General features: G+C 35.1%; 1 protein-coding gene across 1 annotated transcript in view; it reads left to right on the top strand.

The window, feature by feature from the left end:
* LOC122797682 (cytochrome P450 2D6-like) overlaps window positions 1–21852 on the top strand; it is a 612415-nt gene extending 590563 nt beyond the window's left edge. The window contains exon 9 of the mRNA XM_044066222.1: window positions 20793–21852. Within this exon, the coding sequence (XP_043922157.1) occupies window positions 20793–20971 (179 nt within the window). The 3' untranslated portion in view covers window positions 20972–21852. The remainder of the gene's footprint in view (window positions 1–20792) is intronic.
* The last annotated feature ends 1102 nt before the right edge of the window (window positions 21853–22954 follow it).

Here is a 22954-nt window from a genome sequence, read left to right as displayed (position 1 = left end):
GTTTCAGAGTGCCCTTATATTATACTAAGGATGTAGGTAGGTTGAAGGATGTGATTAGATCACACTGGGGTGTGTTAACACTGGATCTGAATGTGAGGGAAATTGTGGGTGCTGCCCCAGGTTTTGTCTATAAGAATAGATCGAATATAAAGAAATTGCTGTGTTATCCTGTTATGGATGGTGGAGGTGATAGGGATGCTGGTACTGTACCCTGATGTAGTTGGAACTATTGTTGTTCCATAGACACTGATGTCCATTTCTATCATTCTGTCTATGGCACTAACCATGAAGTTAGAGTTCATGCAAACTGTGAATCTACACATGTTGTTTATTTGGCCTCCTGTGGAGCCTCTGCTACATTTTATATAGGCAAGACATACAGGAGGCTGAGGGACAGACTAAGGAAACATCTCTACCAGATTAGGATTCATTCCACTGTCAATGCTTTGTCCAAGCATGTCTTGTCTAATGATTCCACACACCTTTTTTCATTTTAAAGTACTAGATCTTACACACACTAGTTTTAGGGGGGGGTGTGAGGGGTAGAACTGAGAGTATTGAATCTAAATGGATTGTTGGACTTAGAGCAGAAGTTTTTCCTGGACTGAATGAGAAAGTTCCATTGAGACCTTTCCTGAAGTCCAGGAGATTGAAGTGATATGTATGACTGCTTTTTACATATATTATGAGAGCATTTTTATGAGAACATTGTTTTGAGAGGATATATTGTTAGTGTTGTGCAATTAGTATGAATGTATGTAGTTTTTTTGTTTTTATACATCTTTATTCATGTTTTATGAGTGGTATAGGTGTTTTTTATTTTATTTTATTTTACTATGGTTAATGTATTTTAGAGTAAGCACTTCATTTATGTTGTATACCATGATAGTTGTACTGTGCCTTTAATGGTTTATCTGTTTTTTGCGCCTTTTTTGCCATATAAGGGTGTACAATGGGGGGTTCTTTTGGTCTGAAGAAGCCTATCCAGGTGAAAGTGCTTACCACATCTTCTGTTTGTATCCCAATAAATCCGAATTTTAAAGTTCATGAAGCAGCGTTTTTTTCAGCTTTGTCTCCTGCATTTTGGTTAGTGCTGTGTTTACTGCCCTACATCGCTACTGTGCCTTTTATGTTAGTTTATGAGCTTGGACTGAGTTTGGCACAGGTAGCATTAGTCCTGTGGGGAGTGATATTTCTTGGACTTATTATTATAAAATGCTTCTTCTTCAAGCCCCCATTCTCTGTTGCTTCTTGATTCTATGACCTTCCCTCCTAGGAAAATATTTTGATCAAACCACCTAGTCAGCTCTTTAGAGCAAGTGGGCTTAGACAAATAGGTAGAAGGACAAGAGAAAATCAAAATCATATGTCAAGGTCCACTGAAAAAGCATAGCCCCAGATTCGGCATTTCCAAGGTTTCAGATAACTGGAGCAAGATCTAGTTCTATTAATAATTCTTCAGATACTGCATGCTGCAGAGTGCTTTGCACTGTAAGCTTGAGCAGAAGTTAGATAGTGGTGAGACAAGAATATTGGTTCTATCTTCCTTCATGTGGTCTCCACACCTGTCTCTAATAAAGGAGATACAGCATAGACTTCTTTTACTTTTTGCAAAGGAAATAGCCCATTCATAATCCTAGGAATTCAGCTGTGTATTACTAGGAGAAAGTTTTCTAGTAAATACTGAGATTTCTTATGGGTCCAGGGGCAAAAAATATCTAGAACCTTACAAAGCACCACCCCTGGCACCAATCCAGTCTTTGTGGACTTTGACTAATTTCATTCTACATCTAAAATAGATACCCCCCCACCCTGTGTCTGATCACTTATGCTACGCTAATTTTTACTAAAAAGCTATCCAGAAATGTAACTTATAGATGACAAGTGCAATTTATGCACAGCCATGTCTGGTGAAAAATATGACAGGGCCTCTACACAGCAAGAAGGCAAATATTCAATGTATTGCATATGTATTTAGTGTTGTAAATCTCTGCTCTGTTGAGGACTATGATTTCTCTACAAGGTGACATTTTCATTTGATTGTAAACTAGCATCTGTGGGTTATCAGCATAAGGCATGCAATGATCATATCACTGTCAGATTTAACAACATGGAACCTTATTGTATTTATTTGTTCATTTATTATTGTATTTGTTTGTTCACCTGTTTTTTTCTCCAGTTAAGAGAATTGACTGTAAGGCCCTTTTCAATCACAACTAGGGTAAAAAGCATTTGTAAAAATCATACAAAAATGAGATGAAATATTGCAGAAAGGCAATTCACAGTATTTATTTATTTGTTTATTTGGAGTTAGTTTACCAGGATGGTCCACTGGGCCAAGAAGAACCCATTTTCAATGGAGTCCTGGGGAGAAAAGCTCCATAAAAACAAAAGTTATAATCAAGTATTATGTTGCAGTAAATACAGAAGTACAAATAAAATAATAGCATTTAAAGATACAATATGAAAACCAATTAAAAGTTAAAAACATAAGTAATTATTGTAAATATATTTGGTACTGCTATACAAGTATATGATTAGTAACATGGAAAATATGTATAAAACTGCTATGGTTCTGACTGTTGGCAGAATAACTATTTGTAATAGTCCAAGGATATTTACAAGGAATATTATTACATTTACAATGATTACAGGAAAAATGTGGAGTTATATAAAAGATGCTATGCTAAGATGAGGTGAAGGTCATAAAAATATTTGTAAAGGCCAATGTGCAGGATATCCTTACACTGATATAGTTAGACCCAGGTTGAACCACTCCTGTCACCGCTACATAACCCAAATATTGATTGATTTATAACACCAGTTATCAAGATATCTGAGGTCTACAGTTCTTGAAGAACTAAAGTAATAGCCAGTGTATAACTGAAGTAATAAAACACTGGATGAAATAGTCTACTGTTTTTTAGGTAATCTGTACAGAAAGAAGAAGAAAACTATAAGAATGTATGTATGTATGCATGCATGTATACATGTATGTATTTAATGAGTCTATCACTTTGTTCACTGTGTGTTTGTCCAAACATTATTTTCAGCCACAATCTAGCCTCTGTATGACACAGCTGAAGTAATGGTTGTAGATAATTGATTTCAGCCAACTGATTTTGATAAAATCTTGCAAGAATTTAAGAATGCACAGTTTCTCTGAAGTTACAAGATATTCACTTGACAGATGCTGCATTCATTTGCCAGACATTACATGCTAGGTACTAATATAGAACTAATTTGACAGATACCTCATTGTAGATTTTTTATTTCATTTGACATATGTTGCATAGATTTTAGAGGTAATGCTTCTTTACACTTTCAGTATGAAGTGATATGTATATTATAAATGCTTTATACCAAAGAGGTAATTGAAAAACAGGTATATGAAAGCAATGGGCTCCAGCAATGTTGGTTAAATAAAAATGCAATAAAATTGTCAAGTGAAGTTCTATTTACTATTGCATACCAAAAGCATTATCCCTAAGGATTTGCATTCATGTTCACCAGAGAGAAATTTTCTGAATTTGGCATGAAAAATTTGCAGTGCATTCTGGTTTCTGATATTCATAGGAAGCTAATTTCAGCAGTTAGGGCCAATTTCAGAGAAAACCTTCTGCGCTATGGCTAATTCAATGTGAGTTTTTAAATGCGTCAAAGCGTCCTTAGAGTTGCATCTTAGAGAATAATGGGTTATTTTAACAGGAAATCTAGAGAGTAGCAGAAGGCATTGTTGTAGCCCAATTATTTTGAAAATACTTTTGTCAATTAAGGGAAATCTGCAAGTCACAGACAAACAGTGAGCTTTATACTAAAGAAGGCAACAGTGTGGAATGGTTTCCTATTATATCAGCGAACATTTAATATAGCGAACGCTATGTGATCGACCATTTTAAATAAAACTGTGAAATCCTGAACACACTGAACAGAGATTTTTTTTCCCAGGAGAAAAAAGTCAATGGGCCATTTTCGAGAATTTGCTATTTCCTCTACTGTGGTGCGATCTCGGAGCTGGTGTAAAGTAGGGGGGGTGTGGGGGGGCAGTCACTCACATCGGTTGGTGTGGAGGTTGAAGCCCCCCACTTTATTTTGTGTTTTTTTTTCCTCCAGAGCAGTGATTTTTTTCCCTGGGAAAAAAAATAGCTGTTCCGTGTGTTCGGCATTTGGCAGTTTCGGTTTTTAAGGGTCGATTATACAGTGTTCGCTATTTTAAGCGTCTGCTGTTATAATATAGACCCTGTTCTGAGATCTGCTAGACAGATATATCTGCAAAATCATATTAACAGCGACGTGCCACATGGTTGTGTTTCAGGGAAGACCATGCTTTAGTTCTGGCAGGGCATTCTTAGCAGAAGTTTCTCAGCCTCAGGTGAAAGAATGTAAACTTTTGTACCTTTACAAATTAGAATATCTTATCTACTACTGTTTCTGTATGCTCTTTGAAAGATAATGTAGGATCCATGAGCAAACCAGGATATTTTTTGACATTCATTTTATTGAAGGCCTTCTTTAAAGCATCTTTTACATGTATGGGATTGAAACCTGCTAGTTTCTAAGTTGTCCCAAATGTCATTACATCTGATTTATTTGGATTATCTGAATCAAGCTTTCATAAATGCTGAGCTGAAGTGTAGAAAAGAATGACTGTAGATTTTATTATCATTTATGTGATGCAGTCTAGATTCAGTAGTGGCATACATTTACATAACTAGTTGTGTTTAAAGCTATACATTTTCCCTTTGGGTTGCTTAGCAACCTTCAAAAAAGATTGGGCCCAATATAATCTTGAGGGACTCCACATGTAAGAGACCAACCTGTATAATAGAGCTCCCAAAGTAAACGTAGTATGACCTGATTGAGAAATAGATTCAGGACCGGTTAATGGCACATTGACCAAAGGAAATGTTTTCCTAGCTTTTTTAAACAAAGATTGTTGCCTATTGATTCACAAGCACTGTGAAGACATCACCAGTTCATAGCTCAATATTCATATTACTATAAATCAGAGGTGCTGGAAGATGGTGAAGGCTGGGGGCCGGAGGTCCAGAAGGATATTTAGTGACATGAAAAGTGCACTTTGGCTCTTTTGTTTTACTATTTATTATGATAAACGAGCATATTCATGATATGCATTGTACATGCTGTCAACTGGAGGTGCATTAAGAATAATTCCACAGAAATGTGATATTAAAATTGTAAATGAAGCTGCTGCCTTTCTTCACCCCATTCCAGTGTGACCGAGATACCAACGGATGTTTTTTGAGTATACCATTCACACATACATCATGTGTGCTAAAAAGCTGGATGATTACAGAGTAGGGGAAGGAGGTATTAACCGACAACATTAGCAAACTGCACTAGCGTTTATGCAGTATTTAGGCATCACAGTACTCAGACTACACAGTGGTGAACAGCAGTTGTAACTGCTGCATACTATCGGCTATATGGCTTCAGTCTGATTCCAGCCATAGTCCTGACAACCCACTGTACACTTTATATTGTGAATTTCGGATATAGTGAAGTTAGCCTGGCTATTTCCAAATTCACAATAAAAAGTATAAAGTGAGCTGTCAGGGCTACAGTCAGAAAAAGACCAAAGCTAGTGTCCCTGCTTCTACTTTATCTGGTATGTGTCTGCATGCTGGGGACAATAAGTGCTGGTTTCTGAGTGCAATTAAAAGAGTACACACTCACACACACACACACACACACACACACACACACACACACACACACACACACACACACACACACACACACACACACACACACACACACACACACACACACACACACACTCACATACTTTGCTACCTAAATTTGCATTATGAGTTTTTAGATCTATTACTATCTCAACTAAAACAAAGTAGTAATGAGATATGTGCAGATTTACATGTAAACATCTTGGTTACAGAAAAAAAAAGTTGTAAATAATTAAGAAAATGGAACTGCAGAATCACAGTTAAACTTGAAAATACAGCTACAGAAACAGTATCATTGTCACAGTTCCACTTGATGTCGTTTGTAAATGTAGTAATGAAAGTTCTAGTGCTGTCACCCCATCAAAACTATTTCAGCACTAATCTTTCAAAGACACTGGAGTAGGGTGACAAACAAGCAATATTCTGATATTTGTTCAACCTCAGGAGAATATTTCCATTGTGCTAAACCTAGTCATTTTTATTATGAAATTGTTACTTGAATTACAGTATAGTGACTTGGGACTCTGTTTACTTAAAGATATGTGGCTGTCTTGCAGTTTGCAGAATTTAGGGTTGGGTAGGTCTGCTAGCATCTGCTGGACACATCATCGTGGGGAAAGCTGTGTCTTGTTGGATGATAGCATTACAGTACCCAGTTATGAACAAAGTGTCTATTTCTACAGATATGAAAGGATATTGGAGTAAATTTAAGCAAGAATAGCACCATGTTGGTGACATTTCTCTCAAATTGCTTAATAGTTGATGAACACCAGCTGTTGACCTTAATTACTGTTAGAAAGGTCAGGAGTTTATAAATAGTAATTTTGTCATGGGATGCTCACATATACACAGATCCACAAATGCATGCACACAGGCAGCTGGGAGGAGGATCAGCTCACATATAGCATGTCATTAGGATGTGCAAGGAAACTGGAGCACCTGACAAATACCCATACACAGGGTGTATTTGCAAGCTCTCCACCGAGGGTTCCCCAGCTATGAAATGAACTAGAGTATCAAGCACTTAATAGCAATATCTGATATGATGTAATCAAAAGCTTTAAGGGAAGAAGTGTAAATAACAAGTCATGCCAAAAAAAAATCCCATGCCTTTTAGCTGTGTATGTAACTGCTTATAATTGCACTGCCTGGCACAAACTCTTACTCTGTGGAAATGACTTTTTTAAACATTTCAAAAATTGTACAGTTAAGTAACTCTTTAACTGATGAGCATATTCAGTCAGTCTGTCCTCAGAATATTGGCTGATTTTCCCTATTTTTGCTCTTTGAATTTAAAAGCCTACATCTCCAAAATAGTTCATCACTTAGAGAATAAAATAAACTTAGTCTTCAGGGTAAAGTGCCTCTGTGATAAGTAATGCAAATAGTTCAGTAAAGGAATCTCAGTGACAACACCATACATAGTGAAGGAGACTTTATTTTATAATTATACCATGACCCCCCATTATTATTCCAAAACGTGCATGCTGATTGGCCAGCGTGCCCGTTGTAAATCGAGTTATACTAATGGAAAAGGTCCGTCTCCCGGACTTTTTCCATTAGTATAACTCTTTAAAACATGCTATGTTAAATGGGTTTAACATAGCGACACAGCTTTAAAATAAGCAATGGAAATCTCCGTTGCTTATTTTAAAGCTGTCTCGCTATGTTAAACCCATTTAACATAGCGAGACAGTGTTTTAAAAAAAAGCAACGGATAAAGCAAGATCTCCGTTGCTTTTTGTAGTGTTTCGCTATGTTAAATGAGTTTAACATAGCGAGACAGTTTTAAAATAAGCAACGGACATCTCCGTTGCTTATTTTAAAGCTGTCTTGCTATGTTAAACCCATTTAACATAGCAAAACACTAAAAGAAAAGCAACAGAGATCTTGCTTTCTCCGTTGCTTTTGCCCACAGCTCTGATGTACTGCACAGGCGCGCAATACATCAGAACTGCCGCGGATGCCAGACATCTGCGAAAGGGCAGCAAACAGGCATTATACTATGCCATTATTTAAGAAAAGTAATAGTTTCTTTTCTTAAATAATGTCATGGCATAATAGCAATAACCCACTTCTGGGTGGTAATGCTATTCCACGGTTGGCTTTTATTCCTCGGGCTTCGCCCTCGGGACCAAACCACGCCAACCGTGGGTAAATCCAGCATTACACACACCCAGGCATGGGTTATTGCTATAATACACAATCCAGAAGTTAAAAAAGTGTAGAAAGTGAGCACTTTCATGTTCCACAGAATGCTTCTTCAGATTTAATTAACTCACATAGGGATACATCCATTTAAATATAAAAAAATGATAAACTATTCAACCAATCAAAACATTTCAATGCAATAGGAATATATGAAATCCACACAAGAATCTTCACTCCAGCTCACAAAATTAGCAAAATAAATCCACCGGTAATACTTGAAAGCAGCAAAGTCCGTTTATTACAAGTTTGAAATCAAGCAAAATCCGATCGTCAAGCGCTTTCACTAGACAACGCTAGCTTCATCAGAACGGTTAAAACAGCTGAGTGCTGTTCTTTTTAATTAAAAAAAGGCGCCAAAAAACAATGCCCTTAATAATTCATGTTCATGCTCTTATACAATATATTGTAATACATTGTTTAATAATGCAAATACTACTATTAATGCAAAAAATATATATTCATTTTAAAAATTACACACATAAATATAATGGTTAAAAATAAATAAATAAATGAAAAACTGATTTAATGTACTGTGGCTAAATAGATCCTATAGTTTATGTACCAAAGTTAATTATTTGTCTAACATCAATAGGGGCTTAATAGAGAAATAGTCATTGATGCCTGGTACTCTGGTGGCATCTGTCAACACTTGCCAGTAAAGTTCTCTATAAGATAGTAAGTTTTTTGTATTACCACCTCTAGGATTGCTCTTGACTACCTCTATTATTGCAAATTTGAACTTATGTTCTTCCCCTTCTTCAGTAATATGCCTGGCAAGTGCATTTTTCAAATCCTTATTTTTAATACAATACAAGTGTGTGTATATCCTCTGCCTTAGTTGCCTTTCAGTCTTCCCTATGTAGAATGAGGGACAGACTGTGCACATAGCTATATATACTACCATACTGGTTTTACAATTCCCCTTGGCTGGATATATTTTAGTTCTATTCTCATTACCTAAAATTATTGGACTCTTTGTGTATATGCTAGAACACTGTTTACATGTCCCACATCTCAAGGTATGTGCATTTACACTGTGTTTTATCTTATATCGTGATTCGAGTATTTTCTTAATATTCATGCCCATCTTATTTACAAATTTGGGTTCTGTGCCCAATATATTGGCTAGTTCTTTATCTTTCGTTATAAGATGCCAATTTTTAATAATAATATCTTTGACATAATAACTGTAAGGACTGAATTCTAAAATGCATACTCTGTTAAAACTAATATTGGTTGTGTTATTAGACATTTCTTCCATAACTTGCTGATCATTAATTTCAACGTATACTGGTTCTACTGGTATACTATTAAAGCCAAATAGTGGCTTGTATTTAATTCCCCATTGGCTTATCACATATGCTGAAATGTCCACCATCAAATCATTGTCATATCCTCTGTCCAAAAACAGGGAAGTAATGTAATCTATTTCCCTAACCATATCAGTATAGTTCGAACACATTCTAACAGCTCTTATGCATTGTCCTTTGTAGATGTTTCTTTTCACTTTCCTTGGGTGAAAACTGTTGAAGTCCACATAAGAGTTAGTAAAAGTGTCTTTTCTATATATTGTGGACTTCAAACTGTCATTGTCAGCTGTTATCAATGTATCTAAGTATGGGACACCATGTTCATTTACCATAGATGTAAACTTTAAAAAATTGCTGCTGGTGTTAATATGATTGATAAATGCAGTATAAGTGTCAATACCCCCTTTCCATAATATGTAGATATCGTCAAGAAATCTAGAGTAATAAATAATAGATTCATTATACGTACCATTCAGTACGTTTTGTTCTTCCCATTCAAGCATGACCAGGTTGGCAAATATGGGTGCACAAGCTGCTCCCATAGCTACCCCCCTGGTCTGCTTGAATATTTCCCCTTCATGGAAAATGAAATTATTGTCTAAAATAATACTCATTAACTCGGCCATCATGCAATAGGAGACATATTAAATTCAATTGACTAGTATTTATAACTTGTATTAATTGTATATGTTATGGCATTATTATATACCTTATTACTGTTTCATGTGGTTGTATTCAACAGCGTGATAAATGCATAATTTTTTTTTGAAAAAAACAGTTAAAAACAATATCAGCAGCTATATGTAGATATTGTATTATACATTGGAATTCATTGCAGTCTTATCTAATAACACTAGATAGCAGCACAACATCACAAAATCAATGAATAACACAGTATAAAAACTTACGAATGGCATAATGACCTGTTTTAAATCTTAATATAGCAATAACCCATGGCTGGGTGTGAGTAATGCTTTAGACTGTATTCTTGCACTTTGGGTGAGATAAAATAGTCCACACTTTTAGTTAATGTTTATTGTTTATTTTATTTGTCTTTTTATTTAAATGCAAGTTATTATTATTTTTTAAAGAGTTGGAAATAATTATATAAGTAAATATAGTTTGTAAAGATTTTAGCATGTGTTGATGTTGCAGTTTCTTTTATATTTCTATATTGCTTCTGACTTGATGGTTGTCTATGTTGAGATGTTGTTTTGACTTTTCTTGTTGGTGCAGTACCTGTAATGACAGATTGTGTTTATAGTTAGTTTTATGTATGTGTGTGTGTGTATATATATATATATATATATATATATATATATATATATATATATATATATATATATATATAAGCAGATATATGGTTTTAGTTATATATAAGTATAAATATACTTACTTATTTTGTTGGGTTTCTATGTTGTAGATGTTTATTGTTCCATAGTTTATTATTTGTTGTTTGTCTTGTTGTTTTTTTGATTCATTTTCCATATGCGGCTGTTCTGTGTTATGAAGTTTCATTTTTTTTTCCTTGGTCTGTTGTCTGTTGTATTATTGATATTCTCTTCGTTTACTGGATTTTTTGGTGTTTCTTGTTGTGTTCCAGAGATTATTTTTTGCCATGTTTTGAATTCATCTATTGATGGTTGGTAATAGGATCATAGTGATGTTTCGCTTTTATGTCCTGTAACAGTCATTATTTGTCATGCTTCCATTCCTGATTGTGACAGTAGTGTAACAGCTGTTGCTCTTAAGGAGTGCTTTGTGTATTTTTTTGATAGGTTTGGTAGTTTGCAGATTTCTGGTAACATTTATGAGAGATAGTTTATTACCATGGGTTGTGTTGTGTAACATGTTTCCATTTTGTCAAGTATATGTTGCAGATTTTTTTTGGGTGGAGAAACAGTTCTTGTGTATTAGGTGGTCTTTTTTGTAGATATTTTTTGAAACTTTTTACAGGACATAAAGGGTCTGAGCGGTTTTCAAACATGAATCATCTTAGTAAATGTTTTGTGACATCTTAATGTTTGTGTGTTTATTTGTTCGTTAACATTTTTTGTTACATATTCTGTGCCATCTGTATCTTTCTTTATTGTAAAACAGTTTTCTGTGAGGTATCGTACTCCTTCATTCCCACGTCGTGCGAAGTGTAGCTGTATGTCAAACTATACTTTTCTTACAAGTCCATCTGCTGTGTTTGGGGAAAGTGTTTGGCTGTTTCTCAGTTGTGTTATTTTTTGTATTGTTAATGGGTGGTGGTGTTCTCCTGTATCTTTTCCTTGTCTTCTGTAATTTTTAATTATTGATTTAAATACATTATTTGCATTTGTTAGATGTATATCTGTAATTATGTTTATATATCTGTTGAGTCCTGCACGTATGGATACAAATGCACTTATTGCATATTGTTTTCCTTTAATGTTTCGTACTGTAGCGTAGAATTCTCTAAGTATTGTGTTTAAGTTTTCTGCTGTAATAGTGTGGAAGTCTATGCTGTAGTTTTTCTGTTTTTGCCAGTTTTGAAAAATGTTTATAGCCCACTGTGTTTGTTTTCTTGTACTTGCTTCTTCCTTTTCTAGTTCTAGTATTGCTATTTCTTCAGGTGTTTTTTCTGCATGTCTTTTAGTAGGTTTCTGTGTGGTATAGGTTTGAATTTTTTTTTACCTTTCTGGAGTTTATGACTTCTGATGTTGTTGTGTTGGTATGTGTTACCTTGTAGTACTTCCTGTTCTTGTACTTGTAGAACGTCCTTGTTTGTTGACTGTGTCATCATGGCATTACCTTGTAGTACTTCATGTTCTTGTAGTTGTAGCACTTCCTTGCTTGTTGACTGTTTCAGTATGGCTTCTGGTATGCTGTTAAATATTTCTTCAATTTCTGTATCACTTATTAGATCGAAGTTTGCTTCCATTTCGTTTTTTTAATTTTATTTCTGTGGTATGTCCTTTTGGCGGTTTTTATGTATCTCTTTATAGTGTTTCTGTTTAAGAAATCTCGTGCATGTCTGTGAAGGGATGTAACTAAAGGGGAGTGTGGTGTTTGGTGTTTTTTTTACTTACAATATACAGTAGTAGTAGAAGATTTGCTTTGTGTATTATGGTTGCTGCTAAGGTGTTTTTGCAAGGTTCATGTTGATTTTTAAGTGTACAGTAGGTTAGGAAGCTGGGACGGTACTTTTCTGTTATGTGCCAGAGGAAATACAAGCTTAGGTATAGCATTGTACGTGTTGGTTGCATAACAGAAAAGTATCATAGTATTGTGAAGTAGAATTGTAGCATAGCTGGGGTGAGATAGGCAGCTACTTAGGGAGAAAGGTTTAGGGGGTATTTTTGTGTTTTTTGTATTGCTTTACTTGTTAAATGTAGTTTAATATGGCATAGAGTTTGAGTATTCGTGCTTACAAGGTGAGTGAGTGAAAAATCTATGAGGAAGCAAGATTATGTGCTGGGTGGTTGATGTACATATGGCTTCCTTATTGTTGTTAATGTTTTTTGTGTGTTTAAATGAAGTGCAACGTTGACTTGTATTCTTTTACTGTGCCACTGTGGGTTTTAAACATTTTGTTACCGGCTAGACTTTTTCCGTTTTACTTTTCATTTACAATGTGCACGCTGGTTGGATTAGCCAATCAGCATGCATGTTTCTTGGCTTTCAGAAACCTTTATTGTATAAATTACACAAGTGAAAACTTCTTATTTGCTATTGATATAAGCTGCCTGCCTCATTAAAAGCAATCAGTAGTGTATCTTATATTTTAATTTAATTATGTGCTGTAAGGTTTAAACTTGTGTATTTATGTCTGCACCTGTGTTATTTCATTGTCACTGACAGTTCACTTATGCTTTCAGTCTGGTTTTGACGTCTCTTGACATCTCTGTGTTTGCTGAGAATACGTGTCAACTTTCTTGCCAGGTGTCTGTAATTTTAATAAACATTCTTGGCTTGTGTTATAACATTAAATTTTCCAGGAAAATAGCTGTGGATTTTACTTGCTCATTAATGCGAGAAAATAAAGTTTCATGGTGACAGATCTGGGTATATTTAGTTAATGTTGCAGGTTAGAGAATGTTTAGTGGTTCGGGAATGATTACTGTTACACTGCAATTATTGTTTTTTTTAATTATTTACTGCAATGTTGAGTTGTATCGTTTTATTGTGCCGTGTATGTTTTTACCATTTTGCAGTTGCTGCTGCATGATACGTTATTGGCCGGACTTCTTCTGTTTGTTAGTTTGGATTTACAATGTGCACGCTGGTTGGATAAGCCAATCAGCATACACGTTTCTCGGCTTTCGGAAGCCTTCATTATATAATAGTTAATATTCAATAATATAGAATAAAGAGTAAACGTAAAAGGTTCCACACACATTTGCAAAGAGAAATGGTATGTATATATTGTTTTAAAAAATCTAAAACAAGCTAAAAATACTAGAATCTGTATGTGTATAACACTGCAAGTATTAAATAAACTTAAAATGTAAAACTTTTGAAATGTTGAATAAATTCAAATACGAATAGATAAAAAATATATATATATCTAAAAACTCTAATAATATTTAATCAAAAATCAGTCTATATGTGTATATAGGCTATACAAATATTTAAAAAATGTATATATATATATATATATATATATATATATATATATATATATATATCTATAAGTGGATTCATTTCAGAAGCTCGAAATACTGAAATCTCGAATTTCAGTATTTCGAGCCCAAGAAGTGGAAGCCACAAAACAACGAAAACTAAAAACCATGAAATTCAAAACCTCGAATACCAGAAGTTTTGAATTTTGTGGTTTTACTACACACACACACACACACACACACACACACACACACACACACACACACACACCATCCACCACACAAACTCACACAATCACTCTACTATATGAAAGCAAGCCCCTACATGACGGCAAGCCCCCCTGCACCCCCACACCGCCCTACTTAAATATTGTCACTCCGAGGTCACACTACATACAAACACACACAAAACACCACCACACAAGCTACTTTCTCTTCACACACACACATATCACAACAACAAAACACACTGACACACACCACAGCCCCTATCGAAACATCTTAACACACACACACACTTACCTGAATACATAACCATAGCGGAACTTTAGAAGACCGAAATTCAAAACCTCCAGTATTCCAGGGTTTGAATTTTGCACTTCTAAACTTTCGCTATTATGTGGATTCGGCTTCTTGGGCTTGGAATACTGAAATACGAGATTTCAGTATTTCAAGCTTCTGAACGGAACCCATATATATATATATATTTATATATATATATATATATATATATATATATATATATATATATATATATATATATATATATATATATATATATATATATATATATCTGCCTTTGTCTGCAGGCCTAATTGTAATATCTGAATTACTCTGTAAATCTTTCAGTGCTTTTAATTCCATGTTATTCATGTTATAAAATGAATTTCTTATTTCATCTTTATTAACTTCAAATACATCTAGCAATTCTTTTTCACAGGCCTTTTCAAAGGCTTCTAATAGTGGATTCATAGGGGGTACAAAAGTAGACAGTTTCTTAAAAGTTACTACTGTATTATTCTCTCCATTGCCAGACATAAGTCTGAGACCAGTATTCCTAACAAAAAGCTTAATGTCAATTAATAAATCAACTACATTCACTGATTTAGAAGGAATAAAAAAGTCCTTTGTTTAGCAATGATTTCTCTGCATCATTTAACACATAATTAGATAAATTTACTATCAAGTCCGACTTACAGGTTCCAAGACTTTCTTCTGGAACTCTAAGCATTCCTCTGAGTACTTGTGCTTCCTCATTCTGTTCAAAGGTGTCCATGACTGCTTCTGCATCACTCAAATGGGCAGTGGAAAAGGATGTGCAATGTTCATCACTGTAGATATTGAGGGATAAGCTTCACACTGCTTATCATTCTTTCTTACATCAATATCAGCTGAAAAATTGAACACTTCAGCTGTTTTTCTAGTTGGAAATTCAGTAGGAACATGTCCATTGCTGTTCTGTCTCTCAGCATCCACTTTAGATGCTTCCTGACCTGCTTCTGAACCTGCATTGGTAGTGGGCGTCTCTACGATATTCGTGGTTTCCAATTGGTTAGTTGGAGCTGAATGCATTGTTCCCAATTGGTTGGTTGGAGCTGAATGCATATGTATATAATTTCTCATTGGCTTTCTAGGCCAAAAGAATACATTTCCTTTATGAAAGTCTATGACATCTCTCTCCAACTTTTTCTTTTTCCCCTGTAATAATTTATTCTCCAAAAAAGTAATGTTTGTAGACAATTCAAGATCAAAGGCATTAAGTTCTTGCTGAGACACAAGTTTAAACTGTTCACTATGTGCTTCTATTATTTCGGTTGCTAGGTTTGTTTCAATCAACATGTATTGTTCAATTAGCAGTCTAATATAGCCGAAACTGGTGTCTAAATTCAATTTCTGCCATTTGACTGGCAAACTAGTTTATGTGGTGCCAAAAGTAGGCATTCTAAGCACATGTAGCCCTCTTGGAACAACTTGAAATGCGAGACAGGCTTCCAAGTGTTTCTTTTCCCATTGCACAGTCTTTAATTTAGCTAATTTAGTATCCAACTTCCTTTTAATTTGTAGAACCACAATATTAATTTCCTGGTTCATATAGCTTCATTACTATTGCATAAATCATTTCTTGTAAATTGTAACAGAGGATTATTCTCTGCTCTCAGTAACCATTAAAAAATATTTTCCTCCTTACCATTGACTTTTATGGAGCTGACAGCTCTTGGATTATATGCAAGTTCAAGTTCAATTCCAGTCCCTTCTGCCATGTCCCTTCAGACTCAAAGTACACACCTCAGTGTACACATCATGGTACTTTAATGAACTGGTCTGCTTATCATGGCCCACCTTTGTGAAATCATTATAAAACTTTCAGGTGATAACAGCAGGGTGGTCAGCCACAGAAGACACTTAAAACTATAAATATAACCTTAGAGCTTCCAGTGAATCACACCTCTGAATATGACCCAACAACTTTAGACCACATGAAAGCACAGCATTATAGCCATAGTATGTTTAAAAAAATATTCTGATGAAATATAACGTTGTTTTACTTCTGTTTTATATTGACAATTCAATAAAGAAGTACTATAGAAGCATTTTAGACCAGAACATCTGCGGTAGTGGTGCTGCGGTAGCGTTGTCACCTCACAGCAAGACGTTGTCCCGTTCGATTCTCAGCTAGAGCGTCTTCTGTGTGGAGTCATGCATGCGTGAATGGGCATGCCTTTGTTGAAGATTGTGCATCAGGGCTGGTAACTCGGCACGTAAAAAAATCCACTACCAAACATTAGTGGACCAGAGTTCCGCTGTGGCGACCCCTAACAGGGATAAGCCAAAAGGCACACACAATTCATCATACTGAACAGAGGTTCCCCAGAGTACCCGAGATGAAAAGTGCATAATGCAGTATGTCAAATAGTAGCAGTAAATGCATATGAACTAAAGCCACTAGGGTCTGCTTTAAAATGCTATAACAATGCTCCATTTGAGATTTCATTATGAAACTTCCGGGTAATAACAAGAGGAGGATCAGTTGCAAAATATACATTAGAGTCCAATTCTAATGTTAGCATTTTCAATGCAGCATACCTCTAAATTTGATTCCATCATTTTAATCGCAGTTAAGCCTAGCATGGTATGTTGCAAATAAAAAAATATATATAGATTTCTGGAGAAATATAGAGGATTTTTAATTCTGATGTATTGAGAACTCAATAAAAAGTATTTTAGGCAATTAATTTATACAGCATATTGAGCAGCAGATAGTCACTGCATGCCCCAAATGAAAGAGTACACTGCAAAATATCAGACTGTCATAGTAAAGGCACATTAACTAAAGCACTGGGGCCAGTTTTAAAAGCTGTACCTCTGTCCATTTTGTGATTTCATTAGGAACTTTTCAAGTAATAACAACAGTGTAGTTAGCTATATAACAATGATAAGACTGCAACTCTATCCTCAAAATGTTTAGTGCAGTAACATCTTTAAATCTGATCTTCAGCTGCTTAAAAGCATGACAGAGAAGCCATGGCATGATACAACTAAAAAGTATTCTTTACCGGTAAAATATAGAATATTTGCATATAGGATCTAATGAAAACTCAACAAAGAAGTATTTTAGGCAATTGCTGTACTCGATATTCTGAGCAGAAGTTTACCAGAGTACCCACAATGAAAACATGTATAATGCAAAATGTCAGGCTGTGGCAGCAAAGGCAAACAAACCTAAAGCCACTGGGGCTGGTCATTGAAAGTCTGTTTTCCTGCACACTCTTAAATTCATTACAAAATTTTCAGAGAATTATAACAGAGTGTTCAGCTACAAAACACACAAGTCTGTAATTCTAGCATCAAAACTGTCAGTGTAGCATACCAATGGATTTGACTCTACAGCTTTAGCCAATTTGAAAGCATGGCACTGTAACTACAGCATGGCACAACTGAGAAATATAGATATTTTTTGGTGCATTATATAGGATTTTTACTTTTGACATAATGAGAACCTAGTGCACATATATTCTAGACATTAGTATTACTCAGGCTTTTGTGTAGAGATCAGATAGTCCCCCACCCCACCGCATGGTGGAAACCATAGTGACAGACTGTGACAACAACAGCCCTTGGAAACACTGGATTTTTTAGCTGTGTAGAGGAAGTCTTATGTCAGGTCAACAAATGCAGTTCACAATAAAAAAAAAGAAAATCCTGGAGCTTGTAATAAAATATCTGGGTAGAAAATACACACTTACTGTCCCAGTGGAATATGTTCTTTCTGACTGAGTATTCTATCTTTGACCTTGAAAGAATCACATAAATATAATGGCCATATTGCTATTCAACAAATACTGTCCCCAACAAACCATATCAATAATCAATCAGAAGTGAGTTCCTTGGTGTCATGCATCACATGCCCTCAAAAATGGTACCTACATTCTGTATACTTCTAATACCTCCATGAGAAGAAAACAAAAAACAATGGTTAAGACGATATATTTTAATTTGCTGCTAGTGACACATACACACCCCCTGAATAAGTCATATCATTATTCAGCAGTGGTCATGTAATGACCTCATACTTTCACATGTAGCATACCTCCTTACACCCTTTCAAAAAATATCAGCCTTCTGTGTACATCTCTGGTGTTTTATGGTAAGGAAATTGGCAAAAATGATGACCACAGTAAATTATTTCAGCCTCTTATTCTTGGATAGACATACACGCATCCTCTCCAAACTAGCCCTATCAATAATTGGTTTGCATTTATCATGTAAATGTCACTTGGTTTCATCGACAGTTAGTCCCACAGTACAGTTAGCCATTGCTGACAGTCACCTCTCTTTATAGTAAAATTACAAAAAATTTAAATGGCCAAAAGTAAGAAAATGACAGATTTGGGTCATCACTAGCTAACTACACTCCTGAAAAAACTCACATCAGTTGTAACTTCCTTCCTCTTCAAAATGGACCACAAATCAGTCACATTCACCTTAAGTCTGAAGCCAGATTAATCTTAAAATACCTCAGAATTCAGGGATTATACCAAGGCTAATCTACTAAAACTGAGTGATGACAGCTAAATTCAAAAGTCCCTTCCATCTTGATGACCCCACTGCTTATGTGGACTCCCTTACTGCCAAATTCTATGTACATGTAAATAGCTACAGAGACACATCTATCACCCCCCCAAAAGTTAATACAATGCCAAACTTTAAACTAAACCCATGTAATGGAATCCTAATATAAACAGGCTACATAATACAAGGAAAAAAGCTCATTGCATGCAAAAATAAATTTAACTCTCCAGATGCCAATAACCGTCTTTCAATAGTTAACAAGGAACTTCAGATGCTGATCGAATCAATGAAAGCCAGTCATGTGGTAAAAATAGCCATCCAGGCAAAGGATAACTCCAAAGCTTCCTTTAACTATGTTAGAAGTCTCAGGAACAATGCCCATTACTACACAGAACCATAGACTAAAATTAATGGAAAGAAATGTATAATCATATCCTCTGGCAAGCATGACATCTCTTATAACTACCACATTAACAGCTCCCCCTTGAAAGCTGATCACTTAGGGATCTGAGAACTTACATCAACAACAAACTGTTCTTTGATCACCTTATACCAACTATTATAAGGAAGTAATTTTTCATTGCACAACTTTTATCTAAAGGTATAGTGTCCAGGTCTAGGAATATAATCCTTCCAATGTACTCAGATCTCATCAAGCCAGTCATTGAATATAGTGTCCCACTTTGTAACTGTGTCCAAACACTTGTCACAACTGCAGCAATCACAACACTTTCTACTAAACAAAAAAAAAAATTCACAAAATCTATGTGGACTGTTTGAAAGCCTTGCCTGCTTCTCAGTATCATACAGGCTACTAAGAGGCGACCTCTGCCGTGCATATTCACCCTCAACAGATCCTACCCTGTTAGACTTATTACACATTTGCATATCCAGTGGTAGAGTAAACACTGGTTCAAGTGATCTCAATCTCTTTTGCAACACAAATAGAGTATATTGGAGGGATAGGTATGTATAACAGAGCATACTTCTTCTATGGAACTGTTTTGCACTTCACATAATGGGAAGTACTTCTGTTACTATATTCAAATGTAATTTGGAAAAATGATTGGGAAACCACAAATTCACCCCAGATTTCACACCCATGTCCCTCATAGATAGGGATATCAACTAAATATGCCAATATATCCTTGATCTGTCAACCACTGGGTTAATTGTATACAAAATATAAAAGCTAAAAACTTCCATGGGAATGTAAGGCTAGCTCTTTTAAGATACACACAAATCAGTAGCCTAAAAGTCAAAACATTTTAATGTTAATTCATCACCTATATGATGTGTGTGTGTGTGTGTGTGTGTGTGTGTGTGTGTGTGTGTGTGTGTGTGTGTGTGTGTGTGTGTGTGTGTATGTGCATGTAAATATTTGCATGTGTAGCAGCAGTCTTGTTTCATCAAGCCTTAGTATCATCAAATCACAGTAAGAAAAAATTATAACTTATTTTAGCTTAGTGCGTTGTCCTGTGTTTAAACAGAGTTATGATTAAAATAGTTAATTTTATTTGTTTTTCTGATTTTCTTTTACCGTCTGTCTACTGGTAAGAATTTTCCTTTTAATCATTCCTTAGAATCTAACATTACATCTTTCATGTTGTATCACCAAGATTTGGAGAGTAATTAGCACTTCAGAAATGTTCTGGATTGAATAACAGTAATGCAGTTTGCTTTGTTCATTTTTGTCAACTGATGTCAAACTGCCTGCCTAAGATTTTAACTTGAGACTGTCTAGCCAATTAAAGCCATGCATACTTGTAAAAGTAAGACACATTTATAACGTGTCTTTACAAATGTACTTTCATTTGCTCTGGCTAGCATTTACTGAAGCATTCTACACATTTCACATTTTCTAACTTTTAATTCTTGTTTCCTTTAATGGTTCTTTCTCTGTGTAGGTCATCGTATTTGCCTGGGAGAACAACTTGCACGCCTCGAACTCTTCATTTTCTTCACAACTTTGATGCAGCATTTCACATTCTTCCTTCCAGATGGTGAACCAAAACCAAGCACAGATGCATCTTATATGTTCACACTGGCACCCCCTCCCTTCAAGATGTGTGCTAAATTAAGATAATTAACTAATGGTTGAAAAGGATTGAAAATTATACATAGAGATCATGATGTTATAAGCAGTCATGCTGGAATTCTTTAATGGCTAAAAAGCCACTTCAAGAATTATGTTTTAAAATAATTTCCCAGGAATCAATAGACTAAGCTATTAGCAAAGACAAACTGATTGTGTTGACTATAAGAAACATAATTATTTTAACTTAATTTTGAATAATATGAGAACATTAGCATGTAGAGAGGCTAATATTAATAAGAAGTATAATTTAACCTACCCTATACCTTACTCTGTTTTGGGCCAATGAAATTAAGAACATTATTTTTAGAAGATGGAAAAGCTCTGAAGGAATCCAGAAGTATATTAAGTAATGGGATCCACCCTTATTTTTACTGGCAAATGTTATTTCAGTTTTTGAGACAATATAGATGTGAATGTGAGCGTGAGTGTGTGGTATGAAAGAACTACCACAGTAGGGCTAACCACTTGGTGTAAACATTGACTCTACATGATTGTCAACCAGACCACATGTGTATAAATGAGAAAAAGGGGTTCAGTTTTGTAACTCTTCCTTTAATGAATTATTGAGCACCCATGATGGATGGATTAGAAAATTAAGTTTGGAATAGGGAGACCAGTGGAGTTTTGAGCACTTTTAGGAGGTGTTGCCCTTTTATTAATAAGGGCCCTTGGGTTCCTCTACCTACAGTTTGAACTGCACCACTGACTGAGCAGATGAAGTTTGAGAATTTAATGTAGTTTTGAGTTTCGCCATAATGTATTGTAGTGCGTGAACCAGCGGTGCATTTTTCATGCTTTTTCCCCCCGTGTTTTCTTCACTGTGGCACAACCATGGAGTGGCTACATATAAATTTGGTCCCCTGCAAAAAATAAATAAATAAATAAATAAATTCAAATTATGTTTTTAATTTTTTTTGTCTGATCGTTTTCAGTATATAATTTGCAGTGAACAATGATCCAAAAATCAAACTTTTCAGTTGCATAGGAAAGCCAACTTAAAGTTATTTTCAAGTCAAATGAGCACTCTACTTGCAAATTGGAGAAGGTTGTTTATATGGCTGTGTGTGCTTCCTACCTGAATTTTATATTAGAGTATATGAAAATCTGTATGATGCCAAACAATAATGCAGTACAGATATTTTATATACTATGCTAAGTACACTAACTTTAAGAAGTTTTACTAAAAGTTAAAAATTAAATTAAGTTAAAAGTTTTAGAAGTTGCTAAAAGTATTTGCAGTGCTGAGAAGTAGGGCCAGTTAGGTTGTCTTTTAAAATTTAAAGAAATGCAGCTTTGGTGCTTCAAGTGCCAGTATTTATAGACTTCGACAGCAGGTCTTGTGAACTGTAACTTGACTCACAAGTTTACTAGATGTTAACCTTTTCCAACGGCAGTCTGACAAACGTAGATAACAATGTCAAGGCACATCCTCTAAATTACTATTTACATTGCCTCAATGTAAAAGCAGTGTTGGGAGAAAAGAAATGATTGAGGTAGTTGTAATGCAGAAAATAATCTGTATTTTACAGTATGTCCGCTTTATTTCCGCGAGTATGACATGTCACTAGAAACACCCGAACTCAAAGACCAAGTAGGACAATCGGAATGTGAACCCTAACTGTGCAGACATAATTCTCAAAATATCTTTCATTTTCATTCATATTGATCAACAGAAATTGCATTCTTTTATTTTTTAACATGTTATTCACTAATACAAAATACTGGGTATGCATTAATAAGCATACACTGAACGGAAAGGTTGATACACAAATGCATGTCAGTAAGCACTGTCTATACGCACGGACTGCAAATTTGTAATAATTTCCCTAAAAGCAGAGTTATTAGTTAAAGAAGCACATACATGTTATTTATTTACCTTAAATTTGAGGATCCGAAGGATTATGCAGCAATAAGTGATCCGTCCAAACGCGATGTGGGAACGAAAGCTAAAGCGGAGTTGTGATTAGACTC

This window comes from Protopterus annectens, chromosome 1.part0 (assembly GCF_019279795.1).
Source record: "Protopterus annectens isolate FY-2018-M chromosome 1.part0, PAN1.0, whole genome shotgun sequence".
NCBI classification, from domain to species: Eukaryota; Metazoa; Chordata; order Ceratodontiformes; family Protopteridae; genus Protopterus; species Protopterus annectens.
This window is presented reverse-complemented; position numbering and strand designations above follow the sequence as displayed.